We start from the raw sequence: 18,808 nt of genomic DNA, 5'->3' as shown, positions 1-18,808 counted from the left end.
AAGGAACCGAAACTGTGTGGATAGAGCATCAGAGCATCAAGGGACAATTGTCCCCCATCTAGGTGAAAAAACATGTGCTGTCCAAGGGCTTCCCCAAGTAAACTTTTTACCCAGAAAGGAGGCTTTCTGCTGGGGTTTGTCATCCGATAGCAGAGTGGAATGTATCAGGATGGTGATCAGGGTTGGCTGACCTCCTCTGGGGGCAAAGAGTCTGGAGGGAAGCTGGGCAGCCCCCGGACCCAGGTCTGGGGAGTGATCTTGGCATTTTTGCATCTCAGCACTATCCACCTTCCAACTTAGTGCCTTCCGAAGAGCCATGTTTGTGATTCACGAAATTTTTTTTTAAGTGAAAAAAAAAAAAAATGTGTCCTCAAGATAGAACTTTCATCAGTGATCCTAGGAAAGTAGAAGTAAATACAGTAAAATAAAATTGATATCCTTTAACAAGTTCTGCTTCGTGCTAAATGACCTGCTCCTGACCGATAGCCATTACTTAAAGGAAACTTCTTGCCCATTCACTTTGCTTTAAATACTTTCTGAGCAGGTCCTTAGTCGTCTTTTCTGCTACTTCAGTTTTGAAACACAAACTGTCTTCTCTAAAGACATATGCTTACAATTTGCAACTTTGTGTCCTGCGGACTCTCTGGAATATGATTAGAAACTGAAATAACTTGCCTGTGAAGATGCATAATTGAATCTGGTGACCCACTATTTAATGATGTGCATTGATATGTCACTGTTCCTTTCACTGCTACCTCTTTTTTTCTATTTTATTTCCTTTTAAATAATGGGCACATTTTTGCCCTCAAAGTCCTGTTTCATCACATTCTCTGAATTCCTGATGCACGAGTGGTACTCAGAAAACAAATGTGACACAAAGAATGATGATATCTGGCAACTTCTCATGGCCTGGTTCTGTGATTGAATTCTTACCTGCAAGATTAGTGTCCCTCCTGGACCACCCAATGGGAATCAGCTTCCTCACCAGCCCCTGAGACCCTCCTGAGAAGGAGCTGGATCTTCCTTTCCTATGAATCCTTGGCTCCTGCTCACAATAGATGCTCAATAAATGTTTATTAAGTGACTAGCATCAAAATCCCACTCATGCTATTGTACAAAAAAGTCCATTCCTGGGGCACCTGGGTAGCTTAGTGGTTGAGCATCTGCCTTCAGCTCAGGTTGTGATCCCAGGGTCCTGGGATTGAGTCCTGCATTGAGCCCCCCACAGAGAGCCTGCTTCTCTCTGCCTGTGTCTCTGCCTTTCTCTGTGTGTTTCTTATGAATAAATAAATAAAATCTTAAAAAAAAAGTCTATTCCTGGAAAAGCAACATTTCTAGTGATAATTATTCCAAGGGCAGGGGATTGGTACTAGTCCTAGAAGCAGAGCAGCTCTCAGCAAAGTTCTTGAGTTGTTAGCGTGGCTCCTTCATGGTCCTCACTGCTCACCACATCCACTCCCCAGGATCCCCGCTCTCACCTTCAGCCATCGGGTCTTTATCTCTGGCTCCTCACTCTCTGGCATCAGGGAACCCTCATGCTCCTGATTGTTCCCATCAAAATGAGTTGCTCCCATCTCCCCTACCCTCAAGGCCATACCATAGGCTTTCCAAGATGATAACAAGCTAAGTAGAAACCGTGCCATGCATGGTCTTCCCCAACTTGCCTTTCCAGCCCTGGATTCCTCTCTGTACCCATCAAAGGCTCCAGGTAAGGAAGCAAAGCCTTACCCATGCTGTTCCCTCTGCCTGGTGTTTGCTCATCCCTCCAGTCCTCCCCTGATCGGGGACTTCAAACTCATTCTTCAGGGTGTAAACCAAAACAGAATGTCTTCTACTGAACACCTGTTGTCACGCTTTGCTCTGCACCCCAAGCTCTTCCACTGAGCACACTTCCTGTATTATATTGCATGTACCCATTTACGGGATTATCTCCCATGTGAGACTACGAATCCTGTCTTTCATCATTGATTCCCTAAAGCCTAGCATGCCCCTGACCCAGACTGCAGTTGATTCCTTAAAAAACTGGTAGGGAGAGGAAGGAGATGAGATTAGGGGCAAGGGAAGGGGCAGCCTCTTATTCCTTACTTGTCTAATATTGGCTGACATATTCAGTGTTGTGGCTGAGATCAGAAGAGAAGAAAGAATGGGGTGATGAGGGAGGGGGTTGGGTCTAGAAGGGATTAAAATTTAGGATTCTTGGGCCTGAAGCCCCGCCCCCGCGCCCCCATCATTTAGTGAGATGTCTCTTTTCCAGGTTTGCTCCTGGCTGGTTTGGAACTGGGGTGAATTTTTTCAATTCAGTTCCATTTTGAGGGTGAGGTATCAGCCTGAGTCCAGTGACCAGAGTATAACAGGAGCCTCATGGGAGTGGTGAGTTAGTTCAAAAGGACCAACAGGCTACGTGGTCTCTGTTGATCCCACTTTCCAAAGCAGTGATCACTGTTGTCATGAGCAACCTTGGGCCTGATGGGTCCTCACCCACATATTCCTGACATGGCCAGTGGCTGTGCTGGGAGGATTCCCTGCACACAGTGATGACATTCAGTTAAGCCACAGTTTCCTCACCCTGGGAGGAAACCCGTGTGGTTTGGGGTTGGGGCTGTGGATGAGCAAGCGCAGATTTTTTTTTCTTGTTGCCCCGTGGCTTGAAATTGCAACCTCTCTTTTAATTTTCCATTATGCATCCAATACATCTGTGCCAGAAGTGGACAAATGTATTCCGTCTGGGAGGATGATCCCAGACAGCAATAAATTAGAGTCTGTGTACAGACATGCCAAAAATGTGGCCGCGTGGTAGGGTGTCCCTGGGACCAGTCACCTCCTCCACAGTCTGCTTAGTGGCTGCATGCCTTGGCCTGATGCCTCTGTCAATAGATTTTGCTTTGTATTTGGAAACTGTCTTTCCATCAAGTCACCATAGAGGCAAGATGGGTAAGGTGGCCTGTGAGGCTTTACTAGGCACATCTGTCCCAGGCAGGCAGCGTCGGGGAGCTTTTAGGACAGTGCCTTCCCGAGGGCATCACTCTTTCCTGCACCAGAACAGCAGTGACCTCAAAGCCGATTTCCTCCCAAACTAGAGCGTGGCCCAAGAAAACCCTCCTCACTTTTTCTGGATTGAATGCATCCAAAAAACAGCATTTTGAAATTTATGAGAGTAATATAAGCTTACTGCAGACAAGTTAAAAGATAGCATGAAAAGAAAAAAAGCCACCTCTAATCCACCTTCAAAGATAAATACTGTGACTGTTTTAGCAGGACTCCTTTCCATATTTTTCCATGCCATGCCACCCTTTTAAAAATGCAAAACTCTTCTAAAGCTGATGGAGTCCAGCTCCTTTAGCTGTCCCTCACATTATCCAATTAGTGCTTTCCTCTGAGTACTGGAAACTCTTACTTATTCCACATGAGAGAGTCCAGCTGGTAGAGCTCTAGCCCCTCCGACTCCTCACTGAAGTCACGCTGCTCTTCTGAAGAAGCGGGCCACAGAGCGAAACAGCTTGGAGGGGAAAGAAGAGAAGGACTGAGTCTTTCTATGAGTCCAGACTGAAAGCCCCAAAGGGTAGCACCAGGTCCTTGGGATATAAGCCCTGCAGACAGAGGGACCCTGCGTACAAAGGGCTCTGGTCCAACCCTGACCTTGATACCATTTTCCTTATTAAAGCTCTACTTCTCTGCATCCTGTCCTGTCACCAGCATCTGTGTCTGCTCTTCTCTGTTGGGGCAGAAGCAGCCTCTAAGCTGTTCATCTGTTCTAGCCACCCACCCCCCAACACACACACTAACTAGATGGGTTGACAGAACCAGAAGGCAAGCTTTACATCTACTTATTTCCCCGAGTCCAGAAGGTGCCCGGGAAATATCTGTTGATTGATTGATATGATGTAATTCCAGATGGGTGCCTGTGGCAGGAGCCTGCTGGCAGGCCATTGTGACAGTTCTGAAATGGTAGGAAAGCCTCCCAGCATTGACAAGGAGCCTCACAAAAGCCCTCAGAGTGGCCTGGAGGAAGCAGGCAATGACTCCACCAGCCGCCAGCCTGCCCAACTGCTGCCTGCGCCAGCCACACAGCCTCACCAAGAGCCACACAGCACACAGACCATGCTTTTTCAGAAAATTATTTTTTCCCTTCTCACTTTCCATGGAAACTCAAAATAGCAACCAAAAAAAAAAAAAAAAAAAAAAAAAACCCAAAACAAAACAAAACAAAAAAAAGGCGAGTTCCTTCAATGCCTGGCAAAACCATCCCTGGGCAGTACAATGACCATGGAGGTCCCGGGAAGAAAGGGTTCTAGATATCTCTGAGACAGCTTTCTAACTGGCCCTGCACACTCAGGAGGTGTGGGCGGTTCTGAAGTTTGTGTGTTTTCTTCCAATTTAGAAAAGTGGGTTCCCCCTCAGGTCTTAGGATTCATCTTGCTGTTGGTGACTGGAGGTGGAAACATAGTCCCCTCTCACTGTGATGTTGGTGAGGAGGTCCAGAGTGCCCAGCAAGGGACAGCGTGGCAGGGGGCAAATCCCTTCCAGGGGGACTATTATTAGAACATTCTTTCTGAGACGCCTCCCAGGCCATGCTGTCCATACCTGGCAACCACAGGGCAGTTCCAGCAGAACAGGATAAACTCACCTTGGAATCAGGAACCCCCAGTTCTGATATCACATTGGGGACCTGGGGGGCTTGGAGCCCATCATTTCTCCTCCCCCAAGAAACGTGAAGGGCAGACGGACTGATTTCTAAAGAGATGCCCTCTTCTAGCCCCAGCACTTGGGGTCCCCCACCCACCCCTGGCTCATGCGAACACTGCACCTTTCCACCCCCTGAAAACCATGTTGTTTCCCTTCCAGCTGGCAGGGTCGGCTGTCATTGGCTTTGGACTCTGGTTTCGGTTTGGAGGCACCATGAAGGGCTTCTCATCAGAAGACAAGTCCCCAGAGTATTTCTACATGGGTGAGTGACCTCAGCTGCCCTAAGCCCCACTTAGCGCCGCCCCAGAACCTGTACCCGGACTTCTATGTGAGGGCAAGTGAGGAAGCAAAACCTGGTCCGTGCAGACTCCGCCCAGCCCTGGGGCTGTGTGGCCAGGGCCAGCGGGGATCCTGCACCCCTTCACTGCCCGCTCCTCCCGTGGTTCCTCAAGTCAAGGAAGACCAGTGTGGAGGGACTGGCCTGCCGAGCGAGGGGGTGCAGCACAGAGTCTGTTCCACAGTCAGCCCTCTGGGCTGTGGGGTCCCTGCTGACTCGGGGTTTATGCTGATCTTGTATTTTAAGTTGTCTATGAGAGAGATGCAATCCCAAGTGCAGGGACATCTCAAGGTTCAGAGGTACCTCCCAGTCCCCTCAACTAGGGACTGTGGAGGGCAGGGTCGAATTCAGAGAAAGGGGAAAGGGGTAAGAGGTGGCCAGGGAGGGGGGGTGGCCTGCAATTCTGAGACAACATGGTAAGCCTGAGGTAAGGGGCTGAGCATTTCCCTGGGTTTAGTCCCTGCGATCTACGTCTCATCCTCTTCTGCAGACTGTACTCACCCTCTAGCCGAGTGCACCTGGCTTCTAGACTTCAGAAAGCCCGGGACTGTTGTCACTACCAGTGAGAGCCCTCCCTGTGGGAAAGGCTGCTCCACAGCCTGCACCAGCTATAGAGTGCAGAGGGTACGGGGAGAGGCAGGGTCCTGTGCAGGTCGTTTGCTCCCAGTGCCAAGAAGAGCAGTGTCTGCTTCCTGGGAGGGACAGAGCACCCAGGCTCACTCAGAGCCTCGGGGAAGGCTCCTCACAGCTGTGCTGCTCCCCTCCCCAGCACCCAGCCCACCCTCGGCCTCCCCAGAAGAGCAGCATCACAGCCAGGATTCTTCTGGAGGAAAGTAACAAGGAACATACTCTAAGATGGGCGGCAGGAAGAACAGTCCACACACATCTCATCAAATCTTAGAGGCAGTCTTTTGTAAAACACACGATTATTTTAATTTCCACTCAGAAAAGAAGAAATGCTGCCAATTCAACCATGACGTGCCCTAAAACATGCATCCTGGGGTGCCTGGGTGGTCTGTGGTTGAGCATCTACCATTGGCTCAGGGCGTGATCCTGGGGTCCTGGGATCGAGTCCCGCATTGGGCTCCCCGCAGGGAGCCTGCTTCTCCCTCAGCCTGTGTCTCTGCCTGCCTCTCTGTGTCTCTCATGAATAAATTTTTAAAATCTTTTTAAAAAACCAATGCATCCTAATTTTAGGGACATTTAAATGTGACCATGTCAGACCTATATTGAAATTGATGAAGCACAGTAAAAGAAGCATGGAGATGGGGACTCTCCAGCATTCACTCAGGATTCCACAAAGTCATCAAGGACCCAGGTTTTTTCCATCTCTCCCCTGGCTGTCCTCGAGATGACCTCAAACACGTCCCCTTAGGTTTGAAAGATAGCTACGGTGGCTCCAAGGGTCGTGTCCTCAAACGGCAACGTCCAAAAGAGAAAGAAAGGACGTTTCACCTCATGTGGCCCTTCTTAGGAATGACTACAACCTGTGTCAGAAGACACCCAGCAGCCTCTCCTTGCAGCATATTGGCCAGAACTGTACTGTGTGCTCATGCCTGAGCTCATCATGCCCAAGAAGAAAGCTACAATGATTGGCTCTTCTGACTAAAGAAGAGTAACCCTAGGCTTGGGAAGGGGCCAAGCTCCCCAGGGGGCCTCTGACACTTGGATAAAGTCAGAGTTTTTATAGGGAAGAAGCAGAGGAATCTGCCATTGTACTTCGACACTGAAATGCTCTTTGCCACCCATGTGGTTTCCAGGTAGCACACGTCCCTCTGTCCAAAGCCTACACACACATTTAACATATTTCTCCTTGAGGCTCTCCTGGCTCCACGGACCTCCTCAGAACCGTTCTCTATCTCAGAGAGGCCCCTGTGCCCCAGATAAAGCTCAGCCTGTCCTTGTCCTGCACTGCCTCCAGGAGACGTACAGAAGAGTCAGGGGAGGGTAGCAGAAGGAATGCATCTCCCCTCATGCTGCTAATGGGCCAGGGGCTGCGTATTCCATAACTGTGCCCTACAATTTCTAACTCCATTCACTATAATCACAACCTCCGTGCCCACTGGATTCATCATAGCAATGGTTTGATCCCGTCGTAATGGGACTCTGGCCTCTCCAGCCATATGCAATGGTAAATAGCAGACAGTAATCCCACGCATATGTTAAGTACTAACATGTGGTACAAACATAATCACTGAATTAAGATGTGAGAAGGGGCACCTGGCTGGCTCAGTTGGTAGAGCATGCAACTCTTGATCTCGAGGTTGTGAGTTCAATCCCCACATTGGGAATAAAGATTACTTATATAAAAAAAAAAAAAAGTCTTGTATGGGAACAGTGGTGGTATATGCCTGTGACTATAGCAGTCACATTTAAAAAGCATCACAGGTTTAGAAGAAGCTTCTAGCAACCTCTTGGCTGGCTCAGTCAGTAGACCATACTATTCTTGATCTCAGAGTCATGAATCTGAATTCCACATTGGGCTTAGAGCTTACGTTTAAAAAAAAAAGTGGGAGAGAATACTGGGAGACTGCAGGACAAGCTCAAGGTGGAGGGGTGCTTGAATGGTGCCTCGGGAGTCAGGTGGGTTTCTGATAGATTGCGTTAAGGAGATCCTTATTGATGACTCTGAATTAGCACTGACCAGTATAAGGCAGGCAGCTACTCAATTGTTTCCCCAGCCCGAGGAAGGGATGGCTAATCGTTCAGGATACTCCTTTAGGGGCATCTTCCTAACCTAGCCCCTCCAACCATATATAACTGATCCTTGGGGTGAACATTATTTGCTCTCCCTACTCTGAATTCGGTAGTTACTTAATGTCCTAACATGATGTCAGTCCCAATAAAAGCATGGAAATAGTTTGCCTCTGAAACTCGGGCACATAGAGGTTCAGGGTATTAGCCTTCAATCTGTTTTCTCATCACATGCTGTTGTCTCTGTGCTGGAACCCTATTTATCTCCTCTTCCTCAGGTAGGACTCTCAGGACGTTCCATCAACAGCTGCATCTGTGCCCCCAGGGATGGGGAAGGAGTCTACCCTTTGTTGAACTAAAACGTGGGAAACATCCACCAGCTCACTTACAGGCAGACCTTCTCCTTCAAGTTGTTTGGCAATAACTAACTGTCTAACACCCAGCCACGTACCCACGTCACCACTGAGGTTGAGGTTGGAAGACGTAAATCTCTATAATGTAATTTCTGAGCTTGAACTGGAAATTTTCAGCAATAGTGAAGAAAAACCATTTTTAAAAGACCATGAAAAGGGACGCCTGGGTAGCTGAGCAATTGAGCGTCTGCCTTTGGCTCAGGGTGTGATCCCAGAGTCCCAGGATTGAGTCCCACATCGGGCTCCCTGCATGGAGCCTGCTTCTCCCTCTGCCTGTGTCTCTGCTTTTCTCTCTCTCTTTCTGTGTATCTCTCATGAATAAATAAATAAATAAAATTTTAAATTAAAAAAAATAAAAGACCATGAAGACGTGAGTTATATGAAAAACATGTAAAAAAGGCTGTCTCTCTTTCATTGAGGATAAACATCTGGCCATCTAAAATTCTCTTCATGGTGTTTTTATTTTTTTATTTTATTTATTTATTCATGAGAGACAGTGATGAGAATGAATGCTGTACTCACTCCCTTGTATCTTTGTAATCTATTTAAAAAGACTCACAGAGTTAACAATTTAAATTCTGATGGAAACTAGTATATAACTAAAGCCAGCTAAGTGGTATTTGCAGTGGGCACATCAGGGGTCATACTAAACTGGTGAGGCAAGGATCTGATTTAGGTTTGAAAGACCAGGCTGTCATCAATGAGTGGAAGCAAAATGAAGACAGCAAAGGCCATAGGGCAAGACCACAAGAGGCGTGTCCATAAGACAGTGATCAGCAAGCCCAGGCCAGGCAAAGGACTCTGGTTAGAGGGGAACAGATTGGGGCAAGGTGGGAGGTAGGATTAGAAGTGTCAGGGAGGGAAGGGGGGTGGACAAGCACACAGGGCCCTGACTGTCAAAGCTTGTTAAATTAGTAAGCAACAGAGGGATAACTAGGGTTTGGGCGAGGTATGACCCACAATGCATTGTGGAATGAGAGAGGAGACAGAAAAGAACATGCTAGGTTACTGATACACTCAGACATAAGGGCATCGCCCGTGGTGGTTGTCAGCAGTAGGAACTGTGAGCAAAGAGATGGGAAAACAAGAAACATTATTAAACATTATTATCCTACATTATTAAAGTCAGGGCCAGAAGGAATCAAAACGATAAAAAAAAAATCAGTGATAGAAGAGTCAAGCCTCAAAGTAATAATTTTTGATTTTCGGTAGGAACCTGAGTTGCACAAGAAAGGGTTCCTGTCCAGAGGCGGGGGGCGGGGATGTGGACCTGAGATGCAATCTGGGGAGCAGGCTCCATCTACCTTGTCCCACAAACGAAGTGCCCATAGCAGGTACACAGGCGTAGGTTTGGGTCCAACGTAAGAAAACCTTTTTTCATGATTTTGTAAACCAAAGAAGCGACAGATAAAAGCAAACTTTCACCTACATCGGTCTGTAATTGGCCACTCACGTGGCAAAACCCAGAATGGAGTGTCTTCAGTTCAGGGGAATCCTGGGTTGAGTAGGGGGGGTGAACTGGTTCCATGCAGATATTCCTGGTCCTATTTGCTAATCTAAACTGAGGCAATGTGAGGGGCCCAAGAGGCAAGAAATGCCCTGTCAAGACTCTTGATTGCAAATCACAAAAACTTGACGCAAGCTATGTTGAACAAAACGAAATTTCTTGACTCACAAAACTGAAAAGTCCAGGATTAGTACTGGCCTCAGGGGTGCAGGTGATGTGCTCAAGTCCTGCCTATCCCCTTCTCTTAGCTCTGCTCCCCTTTGGCTCCATGCTCAGGCAGGTTTCCTGAAGACGATAATGTGGCTGCTCCCAGCTCCGATGCCATCTCCCTAGTCACCCTGGCACCCTTCTTTCGTTCCAGCAGCTCCAGCTAAAGTCCTGACCCTCGCTCTTATTGCCAATCCTGGGGCCAGTGCCTATTCCCCCGCCAGGCATTAGGATGGGCTTGTTGGCTGAAGCCTTGGCTTCATGTCTGCCCTAAAGGTTAAAGTCCACAGGGACTGAGCAGAGAGGGTTTGTGTCTTTCACAGATATGAAGAGGAAGTGAATTCTGGCTAGGGGAAACAACAGTCTATACAGCCGGGCCTGAGTCCTTCTTGTGTGCTCTTGGGGGCCTGGGGCCTGGGGCCTGGGTGTGGGTTTGCCCACCTCAGTTCTTCATCCTCAGCACACCTCCCTTCTGCCCTTAGTGAGTGGCTGGTGGTGAGACGCTTAAGCCCAGGGCTGGAGCTTCAGGCAAACGTGTTATCAAGAATCTTGGCGCTACGTATACTAAGGAGAGAGAACCAGCAGATAAAACAACAGCAGGTCGGCAGTTGGCCAAGGTTTCCAGCTCTTCGTGGCAGGGCTCAGCCCACAGCCCAGGTCTGCTGACACCCCAGCCTGTGCTTGTTCTGTTTGTCTCTCTGGACAGTGGTAACGATCAACAGTCCTGTGAAGTCAGAGACCTCCTCCTCACTTCAGATATTTCTTATAACATAAACAGAGTGATATACATGTTGGCAGAGACTAATTCTTTCCTCAATAAATAATTTTCCAAATAAGAAAGATACCTACTCTCTGGCAATAAAGTGAGAAGACAAATATACCAGGACACCACTTATGGACTTACATAGCAAAGAGTGTGAGGTAATAGGACTTTAAAAAAGAAGTAGGCCCAGATTTTGGAAAATCTCACTTCATGTCACAGGGTGGCAGTCACTAATCTGTGTGTTTTCTTTTCAGAATAAGTTCCAGAGCAATGAGCCCACTAAACTCTTATCGCCCCTTTGTTAAAGAGTGTTGGTGACCGGGCTTGGCACATTCAAGTGGCTGTTAAAGAAATAGAGTCTCACAGCCTCGAGTCCCCTCTGCAGGAGGGGTCTTGGGAGCACACGTGGTCTAGCTGCCTGCTTCTGGGCAGGTGACTGCTTAGGTTTTGTAGAACTTCCTCTGTCCCTGGGGGAATACTTTCCTGTCTGGGATCTTTGCTTCCTCCTCCTTATGATGGAGAGAGGTTCCCTCTTGTGATAAAGACCCATCCTGACATCACAGCTGGCGCCAGGGTGGAGAGATCCAGCACTGATCCCTGAGGGTGAGCAGGAGCTGGGGATACTGAGGGCAGGGGGTAAGGGCAATCAGAATGCCACTTGTTGCCCCTTCTCAGGGTCCTCTGAACCAGGGCAAGGTCTGGAGGCTGATGTAAGCTGTCTGTGTCCCTGGGGTGCTGATGGGGAAAATAGAGAGCCCAGCAAGAGAGGACCTGCTTGGACAACTTGGGGTTTCCTGCACTCTCTCTGCTGTAGTCTCTCTCAGTGAACTCCTGGGGGTAGCTCCCCTACCTCTCGTCATCCAAACTCCATCAACCTGCCCCTCTGACTTCCTTTTTTTTTTTTTTTAAGGATTTTATTTATTTATCCATAAGAGACACAGAGAGAGGCAGAGACACAGGCAGAGGGAGAAGCAGACTCCACACAGGAAGCCTGATGCAGGACTTGATTCCAGGACCCCGGGATCACGCCCTGAGCCAAAGGCAGACCCTCAACCGCCCAAGCCACCCAGGCGCCCCAGCCCCTCCGACTTCCTACTGCAATCCCCAGCTAGGGCTGCCTCCTAGAGTGACAGGGCAGGGGCTCTTTGTAGGAGTGCTGAGTGGGGAGCTGGCCCCTCCAGCCTTGGAAGCCCAGACAGGTGGCATGTGCTGGGGCGCATGAAGTCCTGTCTGTGAGCAAGGATGGTGGCAGGTCTTTCTGCGCACACAAATAGCAGCCCTGTGGCTCCTCAGGGTCACAGGCTGACGGTTGTAGCCTTCTCTCTGTGTTGAATGCAGGGTCTGGGAGCCTGGTTTTGATTGCAGCCGGACCTTGTGTGGAAGGAAAGGGTTTCAGAACTGAATGCTGAGGAGCTGGCTTGCCGTTTTCAAAACTCTGACTCACTCCAATAATACTGTTTTACTTCTTGTTTTTCAGTTTTACCTGAGAGTTGTAGGGGCTGCAGAGTGACATGCTATAGCTTACGTGGTTGAGATGGTTTCTCCAAAGCATTTTTACAAGTTAGGTTCTTATTTCCAAATCGCAGATAACAAAACTAAGGAATTCTAAGAGGACGCACCTAAAGGTCAGTTGACAGGTCCAGAGATCTGGCTCCCAGCCCTGTATTTTCAGAGGAAAACCCAGACCTCATCCATTAGAGATTCCTCAAGCACTTTCCTCAAGGAAAAAGAAAGAGCATCCTCTTGGCATGTATAATTGCAAAGTGAACAGCTTTTTAGCTGAGAGTCCCCATTCCTCTGAGCTCCTGCTGGAATTGCACCAGAGGAGTCAGGGTGTGGATTTTGGAGCAGACTCTCCAGCTTTGCCCCTCACTAGCTGTGCAATCTCAGGTAAATGCCTTCACTTCTCTGTGTCTCTGTTTCCCCGGTTGTGGAATATGAACACTAACATACCACTGACCTCATGGCATGAGGTGATTTAACAGAAGAGAACTCATAAGTGTGATATCTGCTGTAGGTTTTGTTCTTCTATGTAAGTAGGTTATTGTGTTCCTCAATATGGAAGGAGCCCGCCTACAGGAAGCCTAATTACATGGGGGGATATGAGGAGAGACAGATACAGGAGTGGTTTAGAGCCACATCATCAGAATGAGAGAGTAGTTGACAGCATTGATACTTCTCAGGTGGCAGGTTTCCGAGCTGATGCCTATTAAGTGCAACACGTGGATGCAGCACAGAGTAGGCCAAAGTGGCAGGAAGTGGTAGTTGTCACTCTGGTACTGAATGACTCCATGACTAAGACATGTCAAGCTACATAGAACAAGACGCACTAACCCATCACTGTTGCGATTTACATAGAGCCCAAGTCTTTACCTTCCCCAGAAGCTAGGTCCCTTACAATATTATATATATATATATATTTAATATATATATACATATATGTATATGTATATGTATATGCACACACACATATATAATTACGTGCATCCAGGGCAAGCTGGAAGGGAGGGAGAGTTGTACAGAGGCAGAGAAAAATATTCTCAGATGAAAAATGATTATTAGCTGGGTATGTAAAACCATCTACCACCAAAAAGCCACAGAAATTGATGAGCGTGCCTCATCCAGTCCCATGGCGGGCGGGGGTGGGGAGCCACTTTAAATGAGTTGATACAAAGCTTTTTGATTGTTGGGGAGAGGCCTCAGGAACTGGAGCTGCTAGGTCAGTTTAAGGATGTTTTTCCTCTGAACTCTAGGATTCTGATAGCCTAAGAATGGACTACAGTACAAATAAGCAGATTTTCTTGAGGAGATCGTTATTCTAGAAGGACAAAGATTGTGGCCCAAGGGACTGAGTGAGCTTATCTGCAGTGGGGAACAATTGTGTCCTCCTCAGGCCCTGTGCCTATGTCCCCCACACCCTAACCTCCTCAGGAGCTGCCTTCTTTCCTCCATTCCAGACTCTCAGGCACCCTTTCTCAGTGTGTGCATCACTGTGCTCATTTGCCTGGCCTTGAGAGAGCCCAACCCTATGGGGGCTCCATGGGTGTTTGCTGAAATGTATTCCTAGCATGTATCTCTAAGCAAACACATGACAATGGCGGACAGCCAGTCTGGTCAATAATTCTGTCTTGTGCCGAGCATATCTTAGATAGGAGGAAGAAGGTTAGTTAGTGGACCTCAGATCCTCAGAGAAAGACAAATAAGAGCACCCGCAAAAGCAGAAAATGGAAGGGAGCCAGCCAGGTCATATCACAGTAAATTCCTCTGTGGCTAGAACCCAGGCTAGATAAGGATCCAGGCAGGCCGGGTCCCTAGGCTGTTGCTCTGAGCAGAATCTATAGACTGTAAACACTTTAAATGGGAAATTAATATAATAAGGCAGCCCACCCCTGAGACATTTTGTGGGGGGACTGAATAAGGTCCTGCACAGCCTCTTTGAAATAGGATGGGAATCAGGTCTCCAGGCCTGTGTGTCCTGCCTACAGCCATCATACCCCTCTGACTCTCGTTGGCAAAACAGAAACAGAACACTTGCCTTACCTGTGGGGGTTGTTGGAGAAACCAGGGAGATGATGGCAATGAAAGAGCTCTGAGAAATAAATTTTTAAAACAATGAGGTGTTAGGCAGTGGAGCTAACAGTAGCACTGTTTTTAATACGGAATCATTTCTCTCATTACTACGTCCAATCTACATGAAATCATTCTTTTGGTTTTCACCAAAAAGGAAAGGGGAGGAAGTGGCCAAGTAGGCAGAGCAGGAAAGCAATAAATACCTACCAGGGGACTGCGGATACAGCAGGGCTTCCCCGTCCCAGAAGCCCTGAGAACAGCCTGGGTGGTGCAGGAAGCCCAGCAGCCTGGCCTGCCACCCCAGGCACTAGATAGATCTGCCCACAAACCACCGGCAGCACCCCAGAGGGCCCCCCTGGAGGAGGCAGAGGTACCCCGAGGGCAGGCTTTCCCCGCAGAGGTGGAACGCTGGCTCCCCACCCTTTCTGCGAATGGGAGGGGTTTCAGGTGACTCACATGAATAAAATGCAAAAAATAAAATAGGGACAATTAGCATTATTCCAAGCAAGCCAAGTACCAGGCGTCACATTGTGTTCTAACTTATCTCAGGCTCAGAAAAGGAAGTAAGAAAGGGCTTGGCTTTATTTCTCTCAGAACAAGAACATATCTGTCCTTTTCTTTCTCTGTGAGAACCACAGTTCCTATGGCCTGACTTCAGCAGTAAGGGAAATTAGCACCCAGGTTAAGGGTGCTGTTACTGCTGGAGAGGCAGTGCCCCTTAGGGTGATGGTGATGAGATGGCTTTAGAGGCAGATGGGTATTTTCATCTCAGCTCATCCCAGCAATTTTGGGCAAATCGCTTAAACTTTGGGGGCCTAGTTTCTCTAGAAAATGGATATAAAAATGGTACCTTACCTCAAGAAGATTAAATTAATAAATCTGTGCCAGTTGCTCAGAACAGTACATAGAAAAAAAATCAGCCCGTAATAAATGCAGCTAATATTGTATTAGTAATGGTATTTGGTCTGTGTCACTTTGTCGCCTTCTCTCCTTGGCTGTTTTCTTGGAACATTGCAACCTCTGGTGTGTTCAGTGTCCATGGTAATGCCCTCTCAAGTCTGATTCTCACAAAACGTGATGGCTTTATTGCTGTGTCCTCCCAACCCCGTCCCTAACCAAAGCCTCCCTCTTCTGTCCCTCTCTGTCCCTGCTTCCCCATCTGGGCAGACCATCAGCCCTTTGCCCTCCCACTTGGTCCTCAAGGACTCTGTTATGACGGAGATAGTCATGAAGTCCAGGGTGTCACAAGAGTCCAAGGGGCTCCTGGAGGGGAGCGGGTTTATGTCCCGGCTCTGGTGCAGACACCTGACCTGCTGCATCACTTTCATGCAAAGAAGAGTACTATCCACTTTATAGGGGGGGCAGAAATCTGAAAGGTAAAGTGCCTGGCCTGTGGGAGGCGTGCCAAGGTGAGTAAGAGCATCAGGTGTGGCAGTCGGACACGGGAGCTCTCGGAGCCTTGCCGCTCAAGTGACAGTGAGGGGTCCTTTCACCCCCATAGGTATCAGCTTTCTCTGTTCACCGGGGGCGACGGTAGCCCCTGCCTCTCGGGATCCTCTGCAGGTTGAGTCAGGTGCACTCAGCGAGGGTCACCCGTGGGTAACACACTATCAGCAGCAGACACAACACGGTGCCTGTGCCGGGTGGGGACACCTGGAGCGGTGGGGCAGCGAGTGGGCTGAGCGGTCAGTGTCTCCTGTGACTCTCCCCACAGGGCTGTATGTGCTGGTCGGAGCTGGGGCCTTGATGATGGCCGTGGGCTTCTTTGGCTGCTGCGGGGCCATGCGGGAGTCGCAGTGTGTGCTCGGATCCGTAAGTGGGGCGTCCGGGGCGGAACTGGCCCAGAGGGGGGGCCAGAGGTCTGGCCTCCAGCGCCAGTTCCTCAGGGCCACGGAGACCTTGGCACTCACTCCCTCTCCCTGAGTCTCCATTTCTCCATTTCTCGCTTAAGAATAATATTGTCTTTGTCCCTGCCTCATATGGAAAGTATGAAAAAAAAAAATGAGGTCATTAGTGTGAAGATGTTTGGGGAGTTAAAGTGCCTAATAATTGTATAGGGTCATTATGATCATTCTATCACAATTATTTCGCAGTGAGTGAGGTGGCTAAGGTTCCTATAGGCAGGGAGGTGCTCTTAACTACAAGAAAAAAAAATGCTCTTGGAGATCAGTACCTTCACCAAACGCCCCTCTGGTGGTTTATTTTAACAAGAAGCCTCTGTCTTTAAAAAAAAAAAAAAAAAAAAGAATTTCGGTTACTGCTATACATCCAATGGCAGAGTGACCTGAGAGAAACAGGAGAAGGAAGAAGGGCCAGAAGAGAGAAAGATTTTCTTTCTCCGTGAAGAGTCAGAAACAGCAATTTTGGTGGGCAGTCTCTCTTTACCATAATTGCTGATTTTTAACTGTGGCTCCTCCTCCTGACCTCTTGCTGTATAAAATCTCTAAATCATCTCCACAGCCCTCCTTTCTACCTGTCTTTCCCCTGTTGCCGAGCATCCCTGTTGCTTATCACTGAACACAGAGTAGACCCAAGAGACCAGAACAGAAATTGGTCCAGGAGAATGCCCCTCCCCGCCATTCCCACCCCCCAGAGTAGCCTCTCAGCCCACACAGTGTGGGTCACACCTTCCCCAATCCAGGCCCAACCAGTCGCTCCCTATCTCCCAGTCTTGTTTTAAATCTTTATAAAATCTCTTTTGTTCATCAAGAATTCATTGAGCGCCTAAGTGCCAGGCACTGTTCAAAGTAGTGGGATTTCTTTATCACTACCTGGAATTATCTAACTCACTTTTTTATTCCTTTCTCATTTATCATACTTCCCATTTTCTAATAGGAGGTCTGTGATAGCAGACATTGGGGTCATATCTTATTCACCACTCTATATCCAGTGCCAAGGACAGTGCCTGGTACAGAGTAGATGCTCGATGAACAATTGCTGAATAAATTAATGAGCAAATGAAAGAATAAACAAACTACAGGGGGATGGGGGTAAATGCTTCCTACCAGATCAATGCAAACGAATAACCTTGCCTAATGTTTTTCAAATGGAACTAGTATTAAAGAGGCCAAATAAACTGAAAAGGCGTTGAGTTAATGAAATGTGTATTTTCTCTCCTCTGCAGTTCTTTACCTGCCTACTGGTGATATTTGCTGCTGAAGTAACCACTGGAGTATTTGCTTTTATAGGCAAGGGTGTAGTAAGTAGAAATTACAATTACTTTTTATGATGGTTAAAGTGTTTCTTCATGGCAAAGGCTATGAGAATATTTCACCCACAATGATATTGAAAAACTAAATAACCCCCACATATATCATTTACACAGAACTTTTTAACCTGAAAGTATTATACAGGCCTATATATGTTGTATGTGTAAGTGTGCATACATATATGTGCACACATTTTTCTGAGGAGGTAATTCATAGCTTTCGCTAGAGTTATAAAGGTGTCTGATTTTTTTTAAAGGATCTCTAGTTTAAAAAAAAAAAGGATCTCTAGTTTAAGATGATCCCATTTGTAACAGGAAAACAAGTAGATTGCATATATGAAAAAGAGGGATGGAGAGGAACACACATTTTCATCCCTTGTTAGACTATCATTTGTCCATCGGGCTTGGCCTGGAAAGAGACCACGTTACCCTCAAAGACTAGAGCCTGGCCTGCTGCGTGCTGGTGAGAGTTTATTTAAATTGGTGCTCAAACTATAGGTGTCTAAAATAGGTTATCAGGAGAACTCACAGAGGAAGAGGCCTTTTTAGAAGGAACACACTGTGTTAAGACACACGGTGGGAAAGAGGGGAGTGAAAAGGAGGAAGGAAGGAAACTTAATTTGCTGTATTTCACATAAATTCATGTGCTACCAATATTGTGTTTATGAACTCATTATAGATTTTTTTAAATGGTAAACATGTGGAATAAGTAACACCTCCTCTGGGATATTGCTAAAGTATCTGGTTATATTTGTAGGTTGGAAGAATTGGATCTTTGGACTTTTTGAGATCTCTATGGATGTCAGATCACATGCCTTTATACCAGAAAAAGCATTCCCTGAGTTTCATGATATTTGTATGCTGAACCAGTTTTCCTTGGTCATGAACATCTTTCAAACCACGTCATGAATAGACTCGAGTACTTTTAACCAGGGTGGTACCAAGAATGCCTAAGTCCCCACTCGTTGTACATGAGAATCTCCTGGGTAGGGCTGATGGGCCTCAAACCATTCAGGTTTGAGAAGCTTCACTCTAAAAAAAATTTTTCTAGGCTATGAAAGTTATTCTTAGTCTATCCTTCCATCTCCAAAAGTATCCGAGAAATTCCAGAATCTATAATCCATCCCATATATGCAGAATTATCTTAAAATACAGATGAACAGGGATCCCTGGGTGGCGCAGCGGTTTGGCGCCTGCCTTTGGCCCAGGGCGCGATCCTGGAGACCCGGGATCGAATCCCACGTCGGGCTTCCGGTGCATGGAGCCTGCTTCTCCCTCTGCCTATGTCTCTGCCTCTCTCTCTGTGTGTGTGTGACTATCATAAATAAATAAATTTTAAAAAATAAAAAAAAATACAGATGAACATAGGGAAGGACTATATTTTCCAAGAGTAAGGAATAGGGGATTTTCCTTAATGAAAGGAGAA

At 47.4% G+C, this 18,808-nt stretch overlaps 1 protein-coding gene across 3 annotated transcripts in view; it reads left to right on the top strand.

Moving 5' to 3' along the window:
• Window positions 1–18,808, top strand: part of TSPAN2 (tetraspanin 2) — a 55,154-nt gene that overhangs the window by 17,477 nt on the left and 18,869 nt on the right. For all 3 annotated transcript variants that reach the window (XM_038561855.1, XM_038561857.1, XM_038561856.1), the window contains exons 2-4: window positions 4,843–4,945; window positions 15,889–15,986; window positions 17,299–17,373. In XM_038561855.1, the coding sequence (XP_038417783.1) occupies window positions 4,843–4,945; window positions 15,889–15,986; window positions 17,299–17,373 (276 nt within the window). The remainder of the gene's footprint in view (window positions 1–4,842; window positions 4,946–15,888; window positions 15,987–17,298; window positions 17,374–18,808) is intronic.

Source organism: Canis lupus, chromosome 17 (genome assembly GCF_011100685.1).
Source record: "Canis lupus familiaris isolate Mischka breed German Shepherd chromosome 17, alternate assembly UU_Cfam_GSD_1.0, whole genome shotgun sequence".
Lineage (NCBI taxonomy): Eukaryota > Metazoa > Chordata > Mammalia > Carnivora > Canidae > Canis > Canis lupus.
The sequence above is the reverse complement of the archived record's forward strand: the minus strand, read 5'-3'. Positions and strand labels throughout refer to the sequence as shown.